Source organism: Nematolebias whitei, chromosome 8 (genome assembly GCF_014905685.2).
Source record: "Nematolebias whitei isolate Nwh7 chromosome 8, NemWhi1, whole genome shotgun sequence".
In the NCBI taxonomy this organism is placed as follows: domain Eukaryota; kingdom Metazoa; phylum Chordata; class Actinopteri; order Cyprinodontiformes; family Rivulidae; genus Nematolebias; species Nematolebias whitei.
Window position 1 is genome coordinate 15127007 of NC_056505.1, and position 18982 is coordinate 15145988.

The 18982-nt window shown below is 38.5% G+C and overlaps 2 protein-coding genes across 2 annotated transcripts; one reads left to right on the plus strand and one right to left on the minus strand.

Moving 5' to 3' along the window:
- The first annotated feature begins 123 nt into the window (after positions 1-123).
- Positions 124-3581, plus strand: c7a (complement component 7a). Its single transcript, XM_037680053.1, has 12 exons — positions 124-321; positions 406-649; positions 976-1089; positions 1178-1344; positions 1455-1683; positions 1764-1938; positions 2072-2159; positions 2335-2464; positions 2560-2748; positions 2914-3013; positions 3138-3322; positions 3400-3581. The coding sequence occupies exons 1-12, from the start codon at positions 124-126 to the stop codon at positions 3579-3581; spliced, it is 2001 nt and encodes a 666-aa protein (XP_037535981.1).
- A 4373-nt stretch (positions 3582-7954) lies between these two features.
- rgs7bpa (regulator of G protein signaling 7 binding protein a) lies at positions 7955-16643 on the minus strand. The gene is made up of 6 exons (XM_037680339.1): positions 16456-16643; positions 15600-15766; positions 11669-11799; positions 11237-11378; positions 9595-9665; positions 7955-8132 (listed from the first exon to the last, which is right to left on the minus strand). The coding sequence occupies exons 1-6, from the start codon at positions 16603-16605 to the stop codon at positions 8041-8043; spliced, it is 753 nt and encodes a 250-aa protein (XP_037536267.1). The 5' UTR covers positions 16606-16643; the 3' UTR covers positions 7955-8040.
- Between the last annotated feature and the right edge of the window lie 2339 nt (positions 16644-18982).

Genomic DNA, 18982 nt, shown 5'->3' on the forward strand with positions numbered 1-18982 from the left:
ATACATACATATACATATATATGTTAGTTTTTTGTGTATAAGTCGCATAACTTGCAAATTTATGCAAAAAGGTGCCACTGATACGGTGAAAAATACGGTATTTATTTATTTGTTTCAAACAGTATGAATTATGATTATGAAATATCCCAAAACATTCCTGACTTGTTGCATCCTCAGGTTAAAGCCCAGAATGACTTTCGTGATGAGATGTTCACCAGTGAATGGCACTACGCGAAGGATATTGTCAACAGAGAAACAGTCACTGGAACGACAACAGGATATCGCAATTACGACTTCCACAAGAAACACGACACGACTCAGGTACGAAAACATTTTCACTGTGCGACTTTTTTGCGAGCTTCACAAGGACACTTCCTAAATAAAAGGCATTGTCCTTCCCTTTAGACTCACAGGCTTCTGGTGTTAAAGAGCGAGATTGAGGTCGTTCAGTTCCAGAGTAACTCTCCGAAGTACCTCCCAATATCGGAGGAGTTTTGGAAGGCACTGGCCAAACTCCCATCGGTCTACGACTATTCAGCCTACAGGAAGATTTTGGAGCGGTTTGGAACACATTACGTATCTGAGGGAAGCCTGGGAGGGTCCTTCAATGCCATTGCTGCAATCGATCAAGAAACAGAAAACTACCTGGGTAAGGATTTACAAACCACAGTTTGTCTTTGGAATAGGAAATTACAACTTGCAGTCTCAATAAGGAATCTCAGAGTTTATCAAGGCCTAAGGCATGAGATGATTTTTGACTATTCATCCTCTAAAGGCAAAAGCTAATTTAACAAGGCCCCAATTTATTTATTTACTTACTTTATGTGGTATTTTACATCAAGCGTGCCTCTGACATTCTAATAGCACTTTATAGAAATGTGTCTTATTTAACAGATTAATAAAATCCATAACGCTCTCGCTCAGTCATGTCTTTAACGTCTGGAAATGTTTTCCCTTTGTTCTTTTGATTTTAAGAAAGTGAAACCATGACGCACCACGAATGTGAAAGGACTAAACGCTGGGTCCTTTTTTTCCCCATTACAACTGTGCATTGTGTAAATGATGACTATGAAAGGTCAAGGACAAAAGGTACAGTTCGGATGAAAATTTCAAAACGGATTCAACATTTTGCAACCCTTCTCTCATATTACCATCTAAACAAATAATTGTGAAATAGGTTTTAACCATAACACCAATGTGGTGCAAGTGAACGTGGAAGGAGGAGGCGTTTCACACATTGCAGCACTGAAGAGAATGCAGCTCGATGATCCCAACAAGAACTGGGAAATGTACTCAAACTGGGCTGATTCCATTCGATCGTTCCCACAGGTCATAAAACAGAAGGTGAGGAACAGTTCCGCATTCTCCTTAACCCTAAAATGTTTGAATATTTTATGTTAATTTAAGGGTGTTGCATTTTTGCCACGATTTGACTCTAACTCTTGGACCTCCAGCTACGACTGCTATCAGAACTGGTGAAGGAGGTTCAGTGCACTGGGGTGAAAAAGCTCTATCTCCGTAGGGCCATAGAACAATACCTGGAAGAGAGTGATGCCTGCCACTGCCAACCCTGCAGAAACAACGGCTTGGCTGTCAGGGATGGAGATGAATGCAAATGCATCTGCAAGACCGGCACGTCAGGCCAGGCCTGTGAGCTGGGAGCAGACGTGGAAGGCCAACAGGGCAAGCCTCACCTTTAACACATCTAATTTTACAGTTGTTTACATCATGTTTCCTCTAACTTTATATTCCAAACAATTAAGGAGTGATCAACGGCAGATGGTCTTGTTGGTCTGCCTGGTCTTCGTGCTCTGGGGGTCGAAGGTCACGAAGTCGATCCTGTTCTAACCCCTCCCCTCAGAATGGCGGACAGCACTGCATCGGAGACGCAACCAAGACGTCTGGCTGTGATGACGCCGAGGAGCTGCAATACCTGAAGTCAGAGCAAGCTGAAGTTGTATTAAATATTTAGTGTGTTTAGACTCTTATTGTCCGGAAATATATTGATCAAAATGAGAAGTTTTATCTTAATTATCTGCTTATATTGCAATTTTGGACTCCTTTTCTACAGAACCATGGAGCCTCAGTGCTTTGACGTCTCTCTCCCAGAACGTCAGAAATGTGACACTCCACCAAGTCTGATCAACGGCTACATCCTGGTAAAGAAAAGGAAAAAAGAAAAGTCAAACTGTGCATTGTGACACAAAGGATATTAAGTTACACATTTGAGCTTAAATGAAACAGAATATCGAATAAAAAAGGCCTTCATTACACCCAGTTTTGAAGCCACCAATGCAGATTTACATTTTTTTTTAATTTACACATCCTTCACAGAATCCAAAGGACAATTACTTTGTGGGTGATAAAGTTGAGTACGCCTGCACTCCTGGTTTTGATCTGCTTGGTAACATCTTAGAATGCACCCCCGATCGTATCTGGTCTGCAAGTCCTGGTCTGTGTGCAGGTATAGGTATATTTTACCTCCAAAACAATCAGCATTATCACAATTAATGAAGTTTTTCCTAAAAAAAAAAATACTATGTGCATTTGTTTTTCTAGTTTCTGTTTGCAAGCTTCCTTTACTCACTGCGGATATCATAGTATTCCCCTTACGAGAGGCTTATCACCTTGGGGAGACTGTTTCCTTGTCGTGTCCAGAGGGTAAAGAGTTACAAGGGGAAACATCCTCTAGTTGTGATTCCAGTTTGCATTTTTCTCCAGATCCAGCAGAAGTTAGATGCATCCAAGGTATTATTTCCTTCCTGCTTTGCACAGATATTCACAGATGGTGTTGGATCAACGCGAAACAAGACATGATTGTACAATATAAGAGCTGCTTTTTAATTTATTCTTGTCTGGCCTTGTTCTATATCAGCACGCAGCATATGTGATTAGTTTGTTTTTATCCCACAGCTGGTAAACAACAGAAACCAACTGCTCCCACAGTACAATGTCAACCATGGGAGAAGCCTTTCAGAGGAAACTGTGTTTGTAAAATGCCTTTGGAGTGCAGGTATATTTACTGCTCGTCAACAATTTGCTCAGCTAATCTTGTGGTTGATTTAGTATATATATATTTTAATGATATGTTAATTGCATGTTGCTGATTTTTGTGTTTTTCTTTCTTTTATTATCAGTTCCTCACTGGAGTTGTGTGCCACAATACCAGTAAGCAAAAGATTTGTCCCTCTGACTGTGTGCAAAATGCATGCATTGCAGTGCAAAGGAACAAACCTTGCAATAGCAGAGTACGACAGCTGCACATGGCCACAGCGCAACACAACAGGCTGCAGAAGCTGTCACATGTGGGAGGACTGTGATGGTAGGCATTTCGAAGGCTATAAATCATTTATATTTTCCTGTGATCATTTATTTTTTAAAATATTTTTTGTCTTCTAGACCAAAACAACGAGTGCCGCTGTAAAGACTCTGCAAACTGCTCAACCTCCGGGTCCGACGTGTGTGTTCGTGTCGGTGAGGATGTGACGGTGGCCCCACAAACCATGAACGAGTGTGAAGCAGGACTTCGGCGGTGTAAAGGAGAAAAGGTGTCGGTTATCAGCATCATGTCATGTTTGTGAGAAATTAAGGTGAAAAGCTTACTGAAAAAAAAAAATCATATATTTGACTCTTTTATTCACTTAAATGAAGAATCAAAATTAGGAATGCCTATGCACGCCACACTTTAATCACTCTTTTTATACATCAGTCCTCTTTATATACATCAGTCCTCTTTATATACACCAGTCCTGTTTTTATACATCAGTCAAAACAGAACCAAACTGTACAATATAAAATAAAAGAAAGTACTTAAGTCTGATTCTTTATTTTGCAGATATTTTTGAGATGGCTCAAGAGAATCCCATCTATTTATTTATAGAATATGACTTAAGCGTTTAATATTTGAGTTGTGTTTGCATCGGGGCACAAAGATTAAGGCTTAATGTTGAGAAAATTGTTTAAAAAAACATCACTTTAGACGAAGCTTGAAGCCTCGTCTCAGGACTGCGACGTTTTTCCAAGAGATTTCTTGTGCTCACTACAGCAGGCAGAACTTGGCCTGTCCAACAAACCCCTGCTGGCAAGTTTTTTCTTTCTCTGGCTTGATGTCCTCTCACAGTGCACGTGCGTAAATGTGTGATATGCTTCACATTCATATCAAAGTACCGGTACTTATTGTATGCACATATTGCAGACACCAGTAACCATCAAAATATGTTAAATGAGAGCTTAAGAAGTTTCAAGTTCTTGGCGCTCCCTCTTCATAATTATTTATTCCCTTTGTGTTTTCATGAAAGTGACAACAGTTCCTTCAGGTGTGATTAATGAGACTACACAAAAAGATGGCTGTAACACAATGCATACTTGTTAAAGACATATACATGTATTTGAATGAGTTCAATTGGTTTCCAAAAGACCAACAGCTCTTTTTTTTTTTTTTTAGCAGTTTGGATGAAAGGTTTACATACTCACAAATAGATGTTCTAACCTACAAAGCCCTCAACAACCTAGCTCCATCTTATAGTCGAGATCTTATTGTTGCATATTTTCCTAACACAGCACTTCACTCTCAGACTGCAGGTTTACTTGTGTTTCCTAGAGTTTCCAAAAGCAGGAGGAAGATCTTTCAGTTATCAGGCTCCTCTCTTGTGGAACCAACTTCCAGTTTCTGTCCGTGAGGCTGACACATTGTCCAGTTTTAAGACTGGGATTAAGATTTTCTTTTTTGATAAATCATATAATTAGGGTTTGCTTGTTATGCTGCTATAGGCTTAGACTACTGGATGACAAATTGACCTCATTTCTTTAAATGAATTGTAACAGTTTTCATTTGATACTATTTCTACCTTAACGTGATTCTGGACCTGCCATTGTGTATCTGTTCCTCCTTCCTGTTCCTCTCAAACCCAGCCAGTGAAACAGATGGCCGCTTGTCCAGAGCCTGGTTCTGCTAAAGGTTTCTTCCTCATGAGGGATTTTTTCCTTTCCACTGTCGCCTTCATGCTTGCTCAAGATAAGAGTCTCCAATGAAGTTAGACTCAAAGCAGTCTGCTCCTCAGATAAATATTATTAACTTACTTTATATATATATGAATATTTCTGTTCAGTGCCCTGACATGACTTCTGTTGTGACTTGGTGCTAGATAAATAAACTGAATTGAATTGAATTAAATATTAGTATAATACCTAAACTATATTAGTTGTGAATTGATGTTAGTATGAACAAATTTGAAAATGTGAATTTGACAAAAATCCTCAAAAGATATTTAGAAAAATTCCGAGTTCACAAAACTTCTGAATTTGGCCTAATTATGAAACAAGTTAGCAACAAGAAAAAGTTTAGTTTACATTCTGATGTGACTTGGTGCTATATAAATAAAATGAGTTGAATTTAATTGAATTTTGCCGAGTTATAGATAATTTTAGTTTTTATAAATTATAATCTTGTGAAACAAAAAGAATTGTTGCACAGTGGGGCTTTCAAAAACAACAAAATAATTTTGGTTATGGAAATAAATGGAGGCATGGCTTAAAATTTGGTTGCACACAAGAGACAAACTCGTGGACTTTGCTTGGTGTCAATTTGACGTCTGGACTGAACTTTACTGCTCGAAAGGGAAAGCAACGAGCTGCGGCACAACAACGTGAGCCAAAGAGGTAAACAAAAACAGCAAAAAAAAAAAAAAAAAAAATGAAACAAGCACAAAAACAAAGAAGACAAAAGCTGAGAGATGCAGAGCTACATAGTAATGCCTAAAAAAAACCCAGAAATATTTACTTTTAGTCTCATTCTGGATGACTGACATGAATATTTCAGTAGAGTGAGGACAGTAACATAAAACGATGAAATTAATCTGTCATAAAAACCTGTGCATGTGAAGACAAACAGATTTGGATCATTGATTGCTAATTTTTAATTGTGTGAAAACTTATTGCTTTTCTATTCATATAGTTTCTTCAGCATGTTATTGACAGTAAAACAGCTAATGTATAATTTGTGTTATTTTAAGAATTCTTGTAAAAATGTTTGTCTCAACTGGGATTGGTGTCTTCTGCCATTTAGTATTTGTGTCTTTTGTTACTTTTGATTTATTACCTTTAGTTGTTTTTTTAAATCCCATAGAATAATTAAGGTTTCTTCATTTTATCCAAAAATGTGAAGTTTGCTTCAACACTGTTACTCTGTTTTTGTCTTCTTAAGCTTCTTTAGGCTTTTAGCTACTGCACGTTTACATTTTAGCTTCAGTGTTGATAATTTTAGACTTTTACCTACAGTTTTGCAGGTTTTAGCTTTTATTTTTTGTGAATTTTAGTATTGAACTACTGTTTTGCTGAATAGTCATCTGTTGTATTTGTTTTAACTTCAACAATTCAGTCAGGAATCCATTCTTTATTCAATTTAAGCTAAGCCATTTGACACTCTGTATCCAAACTGCATTCACTTTTGCAGTAAACGCAGTGTTTCTAGTTTAAAGCAGGCAGCAGTTTAACAATGACAAACTCTTCAAATGAGTTGAAAAATGAAAACACTGTAGAATGTTATTAACTATGACCAGGAATTTGCAGTAAATCCTCTAATATCTAAAGTGCAACAATTTTATGAAAACTAATTAATTTTGGGGCAGCACAGTGGCGCAGTTGGTAGAGCTGCACCTATCAGCGAGAAGGTCGCCGAATCAAATCTCGGCCAGGGGCCCTTTTGGGTGAAGTTTGCATGTTATCTCTGTGCATGCATGGGTTTTCACTGGATGCTCCAATTTCCTCTCACAAACCAAAAGCATGCATGTGAGGCTGGTAGGTAACTTTAAATTGTCCCTAGATGTGAGTGAGAGAGTGGATTGTCTCGTTTGTCTCTATGTGTCCCTGTGATGGACTGTTGACTTGTCCAGGGTGGCCCCCCACCTCTCACACAGTGACTGTTGGATATGAGCACCAGTGACCCCATGACCTGAAAAGGAAGAAGTGGGTAAAAGGTAAAGGATGGATGGATATTTAACTCTTCTTAAATCATGGTGTCATTTTTTAATGTTCTTTGTCTCCCTCTGGTGGTCATATTAATGAACAACATGCTAGACAAATGCAGCCAACAATGAACTTTTTCAGTAACAAAAGTTTTAATTTCAATGTAAAATGACCCATTACAGCTTTAACTACCTAATATTTGTCTTGTCAAAGACATTCATAATATTGTTTAATCAGTGCCCTCTATCTGCAGAGCAAGATCATTCCCACCTTTAAACCACACATGCCATTACTCTTTCCCATTGACCTTGAACTTTGAAAATAACAGAGCATTGTGTAAGTATGTGTATGTACAAGACTAATGTTTTAATTTATAGTTAGATATTGTGTGCAAAGAAGTTTTCTCTTGAGTAATGTTTTTATATTCCATTTTGAAGCTGGAAAGTTTAAGTTGGGTACAGGTTTTTGGTTTATGGAAGACTAAATTAAGTACATTTAGAAGAAAAACAGCAAGAAACATAAAATAGAGTGAATTACACAATAGATGCTTGTTTGTTTTCCTGCACAAAATCTGTTGTCTCACTTTAGAGAAGCAATTTTTTTTCTTTGTCCTTGCAAGAATCTTTTATTACACATTCGAATGGCGTCTTTTAATAAGTAATCCTATGAACTGACAAAACGAACATTTATATTCCCTTTTTAAAAACATAAATCTACATTTCATTCATTTCGTTTCACTCACACTGGATTGTGAAAATAATTAAACGTTCACATTACTAACCTCTCATTCTTTTTTTTTTTTAAACATAGAACAAGCAGATATGCTTTCATTTATCAAAAGAAAAAATAACTTTTGCAAAATATTTTAAAATATATGTTCATGGACTTTAGTTTTCATTACTTTGCAGTTACAATTCTTCTTTGTATTACAAAATAAAATTATAAAATGAGCGGTCTCAGGAAAAAAATGAGAAGATATTTGAAAGTGGCAGTAATAGGTTGGTGGGAGACACGAGTGGTGACAGACAGTGGGTTATGGTGTCTTTGTTGCCGCCTCCTAAGTGTGGAGGTGGGCCTTTAGCTGGTTACCAGGCAACAGAGCCCAAAGAAACGCCTTTTCCTCTGTCGGACAAGTGGGTAGGGAGTCAGGTTCAGCAAACTGCTGTCATCTGAGCAGAAACAAAACAAGGACAGCCGATGAGTCGTACACTTTCGTTATTACAAACTGACTGCAAACCAATTTGACCATCACTTCTTGGTATTGTGACAATTAAAGCCTTTCCTCAACAAGTTTGTATTTTATTGTGAGATACAGTGACCTATGAAAATATCAGTTTGCAAAATTGCTCTAAACTATAAAAAAATCTGTAATATTTAGGAAATAAAACTGGTTGCTGGGTTGCCAGAGAAATTCAGTAAAAAATACTGTCAACATGTTTTACAGCATAAGCCATAAATTCAACTGTTTTACTAATCAAAATTTACATGTTATTTTGTAAACATAAAACCATTTCCAACTGTACTTCTTACACGTTTTTTTTTTATGTAAAAATACATCAAATACATTTTTCAGAATAATTTATGGATAAGTACATTTAAAACATGTAAATGTAACATTTTTATCATCTACAAATGCCAGTATTTTTACTGTAATTTGAACAATTTTTATGCTAATTCATCAGTGATTTTTTTTTTTTAACATTTACTTGTTTTTATTGTGCCTATGATTTACAGTAATACATTGTATTTACTACAGTGACATACAGTTTTGGATTTTATGGTATTTTATTGTTAGATACAATGACCTATGTAAATATTTTCCAAAATTGTGCTACACTGTAAACATTTTTTTGGTAGTTTTTACAAAATAATACTGGCAGCTGGTTTGCCAGAGAAATTCAGTAAAAAATACAGTGAACATGTAAATAGTTTTATAGAGTAAGCCATACAATGAACAGATTTATTAAGTAAAATATGCATGTTATTTTGTAAACATAAACACATTTTCACTGTACTTCTTACATATTTTTTAATGTAAAAATAAATTAAAGAAATTTTACAGAATAATTTATGGATAAATACATTTAAAACATGTAAATATAACATTTTTATCATCTACAAATGTCAGTATTTTAACTGTAATTTGAACATTTTTAAAGTTAATTCCTAAGTTAAAATTTGTTAGATTTACTTGTTTTTATTGTGCCTATGATTTCCAGTAATACATTGTATTTATTACAGTGACATACTGTTTTAGATTTTACGGTATTTTATTGTTGCCATTTGACAGTTTTTTTGTGTAATTTTTACAGATTTTTTTTTACAGTGTACTACTACTTCATTCATTCCAAAGTGGAACAAACCAGTTTGTGGAACTGGTTTCATTATGATTTCATTATGATTCTTTCTCAAGATCAGAAAATCCACAAAGCGCTCGTCAACAGCTTGAATTTTAATGACCTCAACACATTTTTGTCTTGTATTGCATTTATAAATGAAATGGATAAAGGATCAAAAGTGGTGCACAAACTTTTACATGCAATGGTTCTGTTGAGTTATGGACTACAAGAACGCCTTCAAAGCATGGATTTGGTATTCAAAAGCCTTAAGAGTGAACTGGTTTGTCCTTACCTTGGTTCTTCAGCGGTAAAGGCATAGTCTCCCTGAGTTTACTGAGAAGGTTCTTCATATCTCTCATATCCCTGCAAAAAGCAGAACAAAGCAAAAAATATTATGTTTTTGTACCTAAAGCATCTGTCACTTAGTTTACAGTATGATCAAATGAAAACACACATGAAGTGGAGTTGGAATCATTAATAAAACATTTGTGTACAGTCTTTTTTTTCCAATCCAATTTTAAGTTACATAATTTACAGTTTGTTTTCAATGTGATGGATGTTCAGATAGAACTGGGTAAACTGATGAAAAGACATGACAAAAAGGAATTTTATAGTCAGGTTTTCCTATGAGGGAGTTCAGCTGGACACAGCCTAAGGGTGATGTCACTGTCCTGTGGACTGACCATCTGTAGACGGCACCATAAGGTTCTGGTGTATCATGGACCGGGCAGTGGTCAGAGGTGGAGTCTGAGTTCAAATCCTGCCCGCTGAAAATAAAAACCGAGAGACAAAACGCTGCTTCACAGGTGAGGAAGGAGTTTGTGCTCATGGGGGATGATGAGAAAGACTGAATTATTACTAGAACCTAAAATATAAGTTTTACTTAACTCTTAAAATGTAGGTTGGAGAACTAAATTAGTCAAATATAATAAAAACCATTCCAAGAATCAGCAGTATTCTTATTATCCAATACTGTATCTTCAAATAATTAACTTAACCTGCCATCTGAGAGTGAAAGCAGAGACTGAGGCAGATAAACATTTCCAGGAAATGATGATCAGCTTTAAAAGAACACGAGTTCAGTGATTACTACAGTAATATTTCAACTTTGGGGTGATGATGGGTTTCCTACAGAAGAGGATTAGGGTCACAGTGCAATAATTTTTCCCCCTTTATTCTGAGATAAAAAAGTCAGAATTCTGAGATTAAAGTCAGAATTATTGGATTAAAGTCTGAATTTGAGAAAATTTTCTGAATTATGAGATTAAAGTCAGAGTTCTGAGCAAAAAGTTAGAATTCTGAGATTAAAATCAGAATAAATTTAGACTTTTTTTCTCAGAATTCTGACTTTAATCTCAGAACTCTGATTTTTTTTCTCAGAATTAAGGGGAAAAAATATTACCGTGACCCTAATCCTCTTCCATAGTTTCCTCCCATGATCTATTGTCATCACAATAATAAGATGATAATAATGCATCACATTATTATTGGATAATAAGGTATTTTTACATATTTCTGTTGGCTTAAAATCAAGTTTTATCTTCATCTAGAAAAGAATGCTTTACTTTGTCTAAAATCTTGTTTCATTGGATCCATCTGATCATAAACATTTTTGACACAAACTTATATCTTGCCCACATTTTAGCAGCTTTCTCCCTGGACAACACAGATTTTTGTGTAAAAGCATTTCTTTGCTCTCCTGACATGATGTTTTCCTAACTGGCAGCGTCCAAACAGTTATATCAAATGTGTACATTGCAAAAAATAATTGGCACGTTTTATCAGTTTTACATTCTCGGCAAAGTATAAAGTACACATTGTAGTTTTAAAGTGACGGTTTCAACTTTGTAATTTTTAATCAGGTAAGTTAGTTTTGTATATAGTCTTACAACAACAAAACAGAATGTTTCTTATATTAATTGCTTTCTACTTACTTTTCTATATTTTCTATGTCGGTGGCCACCAGCCAGCAGAGCTGAGGACAATCAGTGGGTGAGGAAGAGGTGTCCTCCAGAATCGGGATGTCCGAGTCTTCGATCTTACTGTCGACACCAGGCGGGCCGCAGGAATCTTTACCTTGAAAACACACAGACGCTTTGATGTGTAGGGAAAATACAAAATATTGGAGAACGAGAAAATGGGTGGCCTAAACTGATACATTCAGTCTCAAAATCCCTGTTAATGTTCAGAAACAGAATAAAAAAAAATCTGAGCACAATAAAGTGAATCAGGGAAATGGACATGAGTGGATTTGAAGATACCTGCTTGTCTTCAGACATGAAAGCTTGTGTCCCACTCTGCACTAGCTTAAATTAATGAAATAAAGGAGGCTGCCTTCAAACCACCCCATCAGTCAGTGTATTAACCTTTTCTGTGGAGCTGCAGGGATCCCAGCAAGCAGACAGATTTCAGCATTTCTGTGATGTACATTTCCAGACAGCACTGCAGCTGGATGAAGAGCCTGCAGATCTCAGGGTGGATCTCCCCATCTTCAGGCCTGGAAGACAAAACCGGAAAGTTGGCTGGTTAATTAACTCGAAAAGTGCTGCCCACTCAGAATATTGCTTTTAAAATTTCCAGGCCCCCTGGAATTCCAGAAAAGATACACATATTAAGAAAGCAGGCACAAAAATGAATGTACTGTCATAATTGAGAGCTAAACGTAAATGTGGTAGTATTTTGATGCCAGCACGATATGGATCTCAGTTCACACAGACAAGGAGGATTTATATAAATATGTTAGATTTCAGGGGACACATTTTAGCTGCTGGAGCTGGAAGGGTGAACAACGTGCACCAATAGAACCACACGCATGTCTTTCCCCACAAAAAAAACTGTATGTATAAAAAGAAAAGTGCAGTGAAAGTGCACGTATCTCTGGCAAATTTCAGGCCCTGCAGCAGAGAAAGTCAAACTTTTTAATGAGGTGAAGATAAAACCTGACACCTCCTGCACTTCCTGTTCATCACTAACACATTGTGCTCAAATTTACAGAGCAATTTGGAAGACTTAGTTTCAAGTATTACCTAAAAAAAACAAACAGTAAAGAGATAATGATTACACCATTAGGAATACTTTATGGCTAATGATGATTAAATACATGGAATAATGGGCATTTGGTGATTTGTTATTAATAACTCACCTTATGCACATTGTTTTTGTCAAAAACTATCTGTATCTTTATATCTCTATTTAGTCACAATCAGTTGTATTAATGTTACACAAACCTGTTTTTGCTCTTCCTCTATTTCATAACATAATTATTAATAGCTAAATTACTTGCAACAATACATAGAGTCCACTATACAGTTATTTCTCTCAACTAGAACTGAATACATGAGTGAATCATTCTGATGAATTTTTGAAAGAATTAATCTATAGCGCTGTGTAGAAGTTCAACAAAAAGATAGACGTTGTTGATCTGAACAGTTTCGACAGACTGTTGGAAACAAATGCATCTGTATTAGCTCTTCAGTTTGCATTGACGATCAATTATTGATCCTGTTCTCTAAAAAAAAAAAAAAAACACGTATGAAGCTAAACTGACTTTTCTTTTGCAAAACTATGCAAAAATAAGATGAGATTTTATCTAGCTATTACTTTCTATTAAACTTGAGTGGATCTCCAGCATCTTTTAGACATGGCACCGTCTTTGAACCACAATGAAATAAATCTAAAGTTTGTGTAGACAAGATATTAATTAATGTCCTGAAGGAAAGTGACAGAAGTTTAATGTGTGAAACTTGCACCTGGTACCAAACGCCCCATCTTTTAACAGCATCCCCTCCATTTCCCATCTTGTTCTGTGGCTGACTTGTCTTTTCCACCGCTGTTTCTAAAGCACCACCCTCCTGAACCCCCACATGAACATCCCTGCATTACTGAAGCTGTAGCGACAACTCGGCTTTAGTTTATCAAAGTGGAATGATCTTTGCAGTCTAAATCGGCCCGTGTCTCCTGGAGACAAACACTGAAATGGCTTTTATAGGAGACAGTTTGGAGTTGGCTTTGTTTACGTGAAAGCTGTTATTGCTGTAATCAGTGGAAATTCCCTCTATAAAACTACAAGATGGTCATCTCTGTTCAGAGAAAGCAACACCGGGTGATCCAAGTCCAGGACTGTAATGGAGAAACAGATATAACTGCACTGGTAGGGGTAAGTCATACACTGAAACATAAAAGTATATTTTGTGCATTGTTTAGTCAATTAAATATTTAAATAGCTACACATTAATGAACTGATAGCAAATATGTTACAAAATTTTAGAATAAAAGCACTAAATTGGATGAAAAGGCCCTTGGTTTGCATAAAGCAAACACAGATCTGCATTTTTATTGTGGCTCAAACAAGTAAATCATTTTTGACTTGGTTACTACGGCTTAAAAAACTAAGTTCCTCCTGATCGGAAACACGAGTTGATCAATTCTGCCTGAAGTGATATTTTTAATGGAAGCTGATACAGAGGTTTCCATTGACCTCTAAACATATAGTTGTTTTGTTGCAAAGAGGACAATGGTCAGGATCACAACAATGACCTTAATACTGGGATTGACCCAACACTGGCTGGGATTTGGCAAGCAGCTTCCACTGCAGACATCTTCCAAATCTCTCACTGCTGGCTGCAGTCTGCCCAATTGTTATTTAAGTAAATCTGAGGGTGCCAAGTCAGCTGGCATCTTTAGCCCCACTGAGGATCTCCAAATCCAGGGCTCTGTTTGCCCTCCCTTCCCGCCACTGGCACAGGAAAAAACAAGACAAGCTGTGGGCCAAGCCGAGGCTTCTCTATCACAATCAATTTTTTTCTTCTAGTTGAAACAGGAAACAAAACAACCGAGAAACAACGTGCAACGTAAATTTTAGGATGCTCCTTCCTCAAAATCATTTAACAGTAAACCAATAAAAAGCCTAACCACTTGGTGTTGACTTTTTCCTTCCAGAGGCAATAATGTTTTTACTTGTGTGTGCATGGATTTATTTATCTGAAGCTCATCAAAAAAAAAAAAAATCTCAACCAAAACAAGGATTTTAAGAACACGCTCTATATATAACACTATTCAAGATGGTTATCGCGGATATAGGACCTCAGAACCCACAAATAGAGTTACAGCTCAGTTAATAAAACCATAAAAAAAGTTATCATTGAAGATACAAACCATTAGATTTTGAAGTCAGCTTAAATTAGCTGCCACAGCTAATCAACATTAAACACATAAATAGCTAAAATACAGTCAATAATACAAATGATGAGATAAACATTTGGTGCGGTTGTAGCTGAAATCTATTCATAACCATAATCTGTGCTCTACACATCACATAAATGCTAGGAAAACTAAGAATAAAATGTTGGAGTTGCCACTGTCTGTCTGTTAGCAAAATATCTCATTAACTACAGGACACATTTTTTGTGAAACTCATAAAGTAATTACAGGTTCTTGACTGTTTGATTATCACAGCTAATAGAATAGAATAGAATAGAATAGAATAGAATAGAATAGAATAGAATAGAATAGAATAGAATAGAATAGAATAGAATAGAATAGAACAGAATAGAATAGAAAAGAAACAGTCTTTTTTGTCCCACGGATGGGAAATTCAAGTGTAACAGCAGAAACAGATAAAAAGATTCACACAAAAAGTTCCTAAAATGTTAAACAATATATAAAGAAATAATATAAACAATAACCATAATAATGTTCAATATTGAACATAGAGAACATTGAGCTAACACACACAAACAGCCATTTTACAATTTATTGGGCCATTGTTAAGTCCTTTTTACACCGTGAACTCATATTTGACTTGGTAGTAGCTGAAAGTCACCCTCAAATATATCTGCTGTGCAGTAATTAAACAATAGAAAACACACACACACAGAGCCACTTTCTCAATATATTAAAAGCATGAAATAAAAACCAGCAGCTTCACATTATTGATAATATGATCTGGGACATCAGTCCTGGGAAGCATCCCACTTCCACTCCACTTTGTGCATTAGCCACAGCTAAATGGAAGTGATCAGTTGCAGCATGTTGCTGTGATTACTTCCCGGCACAGCTCTCATGTTTGAAAATGATTTTTAACGGCTGATCTCATGACTCAAACTCAAGTGGTGCAGGAGCAAGCTAACCCTTGTGTTCCACTAATGAAATATAGAAGTAAAACAGGATGAAAACGGGTCTTTTTTTCAAAGCTGGAAACGAGGAAACGGCTCAAAGCGCTGCAGTGTTGCAGAGCGCCCTGTTTGGCGCGGCGCGTGCTAACTTTCAGCACCACGGACAGCGCCTGTGCCAACTCACCCGGATATCAGGGAGAGACTCTGGTGAGCAGCTCGGGCCATTTCGCAGCCTTTAGTTCGGGTCTTGAGCATCTCGGCCCGCAAGGAAGGACAGTCCACAGTGATTTCCCCGATGGAGATGACCAGCTCACGGTAGAGAGCCACAAGTGTGTTAAATTCTTGCACAATCTGCGTGACAGGGGGGAAACACAAATGTGACAGACAATATGAGCTCTGCAGCACAACAGTCTTTATTATATGGCAGGTGCACGCTGCTACACCAGCAGAGAACTTACTATATTGAACACATTCAAACAGACTTCGTTGTTGGGGGGTGGGGGGGGGGGGGGGGGATAAAAACGTGACTTAAGAGAAAAGTGTTGCACCGTCATTAAAACCCCATCAAACATATTTGGTGGAGCTAAACTTGACAGCCAGTGCTCAGGTATTCTACTCTCTCGTGCAGCTCCTCCCGCACGTCCTGCTGAGGCTCCATGACTGATGACTGAAGAGGCTGGATCGTTTCTGTCACGCGTGTGCCAAAACACGGGACGTCTCGTGCCGTGATCATCACCACAGACGACCCTGTGCTGCTTGGCTCTGACACCGCCAGAAACCTCATTTGAATATTTTGACACTCTCATTGCAAATCACACACGGCCAGTTCTGCACGCAGAGGTGTACATGTGTGCCGATGCAACACAGCTATTTTTAGGTTATCTCTTATTTATTAATGCGTCCATTGACCTGCGTACACGTGCATGCACGGAATATCAGATGCCCCCCCCCCCCCCCACACACACACACACACACACACACAACAAAGAAAACTGCACTCCTCCTTCACCAGAGGCACTGCTGGCGTGCCGCAGACCTACCATTCTGCAGTCCGCCACGGCGCGCTGGGCTCTGCGCGTGCTCTCGGTGCTCTCCCGCCTCTCTGGGTCTCGGTGCGGAGGCTTGCCGATCTGGAAGATGTTCCCGGCGGATCTGGGGCGGTTTTTGCGCCCATTCGATGCAGAACTCATGCATACACATCCACTATGAAAACAGCCCTAAGACAGAACGGGTTTGGTCCGATTTCTGCCAGCCCCCCACCCCCCGGCCCCCCTCACAAAAAAACTCCACTACTCTCCGGCTTCAGCAGCCCTGCACCTTTCCGTTCACCTTCTCCTCTGCGCGGCTCTTGGGCTCAGTTCAGCTCGCTGATGTCCCTTCCCCCGCTTTATTGTGGCAGAGGGAGCAGATATTTTCCCAGACGAGCCTGAGGGCGCAGGGAAAGTACAGGATGAGCGCCTGTGGCTCCTCTCCGCATTGCCTTGACAGCGACGGGGGCTGGAGTCACCTTCAGTCCAGCAGCACTAAAAGTGCACAGTGGAGAGGACTTGACGCCCGAGCAGGAGTCCAGCTCGCTGAGATGTCTTTCTCTGACGCACCGATGTCACATCGTATTCACCGACGTTCTCCAAATGTAACCATTTTTTGGGATTGCGCGTTTCCATCAAGCACCGGGCGATAACGATCGTTTTCTCAGCTGCACAAAAGGAAACAATAAAAATAATAATAATAATAATAAAAAATAAAAAAAGATGTCGCAGCCTACACTTTGAGCTTCTGTGTAGGAGAAAATCTGAATCTTAAATGTGAAGAAATGAAATCCTGGTCCCGCTCTGTGCTCCTCCTGCGCGTGCAGCCAGTCGGGCGGGCCTCTCTCTAACCTTGGAGAGGCAGAAGAAGACGAGCAGTTGCTACAGGCCTGACGTGGCTCTGAGGCTGGCAACACTGCGCACCCAAGGGACGCTCAAACTCAGATCCCCACCCTGCATGAACTCCTGAACGTGTCGAGTTCTCATCACTGCTCACCTCGCCTCCACGCGCCAAACATGACCCGCAGCATTAACGACCTGAACGAACATGGGGGTCTGAACTTTTGTTAACTATGAACAAATCAGCCATTACATTATGTCCTTGTTACAGAGGCGTTTGCAAACGTTCAAAACATTTGACACAAAATCCCCCCCCCCCCCCCCCCCCCCCCCCAACACACACACACACACACTCCACGCATGCAATGAATAGCGCTCCAAGTATGTGTTCATGATGACTCTCAGCTACTACCACACCCAATTTTACATTAGTATCAGTAAAAAGGATTGAGTCTATATCCATTTCTGTGTTTGCTAACTTTAATTAGCTGTGGGAATTATCCAGAAGTGTCAGTTGTTGGTTATCCATTGATCCCTTTTTGAGTTTCATGAGAAATTTAACTGACAGAGTTGACTGAAACAGTCAAACCAAACTTTTTAGGGAACGACTTTGTGCAATGTAAGGTGTTCAAAGACTGGGGACAACTCTTAGCTACTACCACACCAAATGTCAGCTGAAGACCTTTAAAAAGATCCAAGTTATCTTCAATGACATCTAAACACAGTTTCTGCATGCCTTGTTTCATTCAAGCTCATCTGCTCACACAGACTCATGTTCGTGCTGCTGTTGTTTCACGTATTGTTTAGCATATTTCTCAGTTTAGTGTATTTCTTAGTTTATGTTTTAGATCATTACTGTTTCTTTTACAATTTATATTTTTGCTATTGTTGAATGTAGCTGGGAACCTGCGCACACAGTTTCGTTCCACCTCGTGTACCACATGTGATGTGAATGACAATAAATCACCTTGAACCTTGGATCTTGAAGGAGGACTATGGTCATTGCAACAATCCATCCTATCTGTGGAAGTCACATTAAACTCAGTTCCAAAAGTAAGTTTTTCAGTTGGTGTCCTGATTCATGCTCAGTAGCTAAATGTAACCAGGTTGAGTCAGGTCGTCTGGACGGATTCTTCTTTGTTGTTGCCAGTTGGCATCAACAAAGAAGAATCCATTCAGAGGACCTGACTCAGTCCAGTTGATGTTTCTCGATTTATTTGTAGATTTTCCCACAAAGCACAATGGATTAGTGGTTAGAACTGTTGCCTCACTGCAAGAAGGTCCTGGGTTCAGTTCCTGCTTTGGACCCGGGGGTCTTTCTGTGTGGAGTTTGTATGTACTTCTCGTGGTTACTTGAGTTTTATGTACAAAATACTCTGGTTTCCACCCACAGTTCAAAAACATATATGTTAGGCTGCCCTCGGGTCCAAGCCTCCCTTCCCAAAGAAATCTGTGATCTCAATGGGATTTGCTTCATTAGAAAAAGGTTAATAAATAAAAATATTTTCCCACATGCACACACACACATGCAAAACCATTCTGCCTATGACTTTGGTGGCAGGTGATACTGAGCTACACAACAAATGTGGTGGTTACCTGTGCTCCAAACTCCTCAGGTATCAATCTGATGGATACTGATGCCATCCATCCATCCATCCATCCATCCATCCATCCATCCATCCATCCATCCATCCATCCA

What these genes read in the sequence shown, in the direction of transcription:
- rgs7bpa (XM_037680339.1), bottom strand. Translation starts at nt 16,605, where the DNA reads ATGAGTTCTGCATCGAATGGGCGCAAAAACCGCCCCAGATCCGCCGGG. An exon ending in AGTCTCTCCCTGATATCCGG is followed by an intron (nt 11,800 to 15,599) that starts GTGAGTTGGCAC and finishes TTTGTCTTCCAG; the next exon opens with GCCTGAAGATGGGGAGATCC. An exon ending in GACATAGAAAATATAGAAAA is followed by an intron (nt 9,666 to 11,236) that starts GTAAGTAGAAAG and finishes TGCTTTTTGCAG; the next exon opens with GGATATGAGAGATATGAAGA.
- c7a (XM_037680053.1), top strand. Translation starts at nt 124, where the DNA reads ATGAATTATGATTATGAAATATCCCAAAACATTCCTGACTTGTTGCAT. An exon ending in AGAAACAGAAAACTACCTGG is followed by an intron (nt 650 to 975) that starts GTAAGGATTTAC and finishes TTTGATTTTAAG; the next exon opens with AAAGTGAAACCATGACGCAC. An exon ending in AGAAGTTAGATGCATCCAAG is followed by an intron (nt 2,749 to 2,913) that starts GTATTATTTCCT and finishes TTTATCCCACAG; the next exon opens with CTGGTAAACAACAGAAACCA.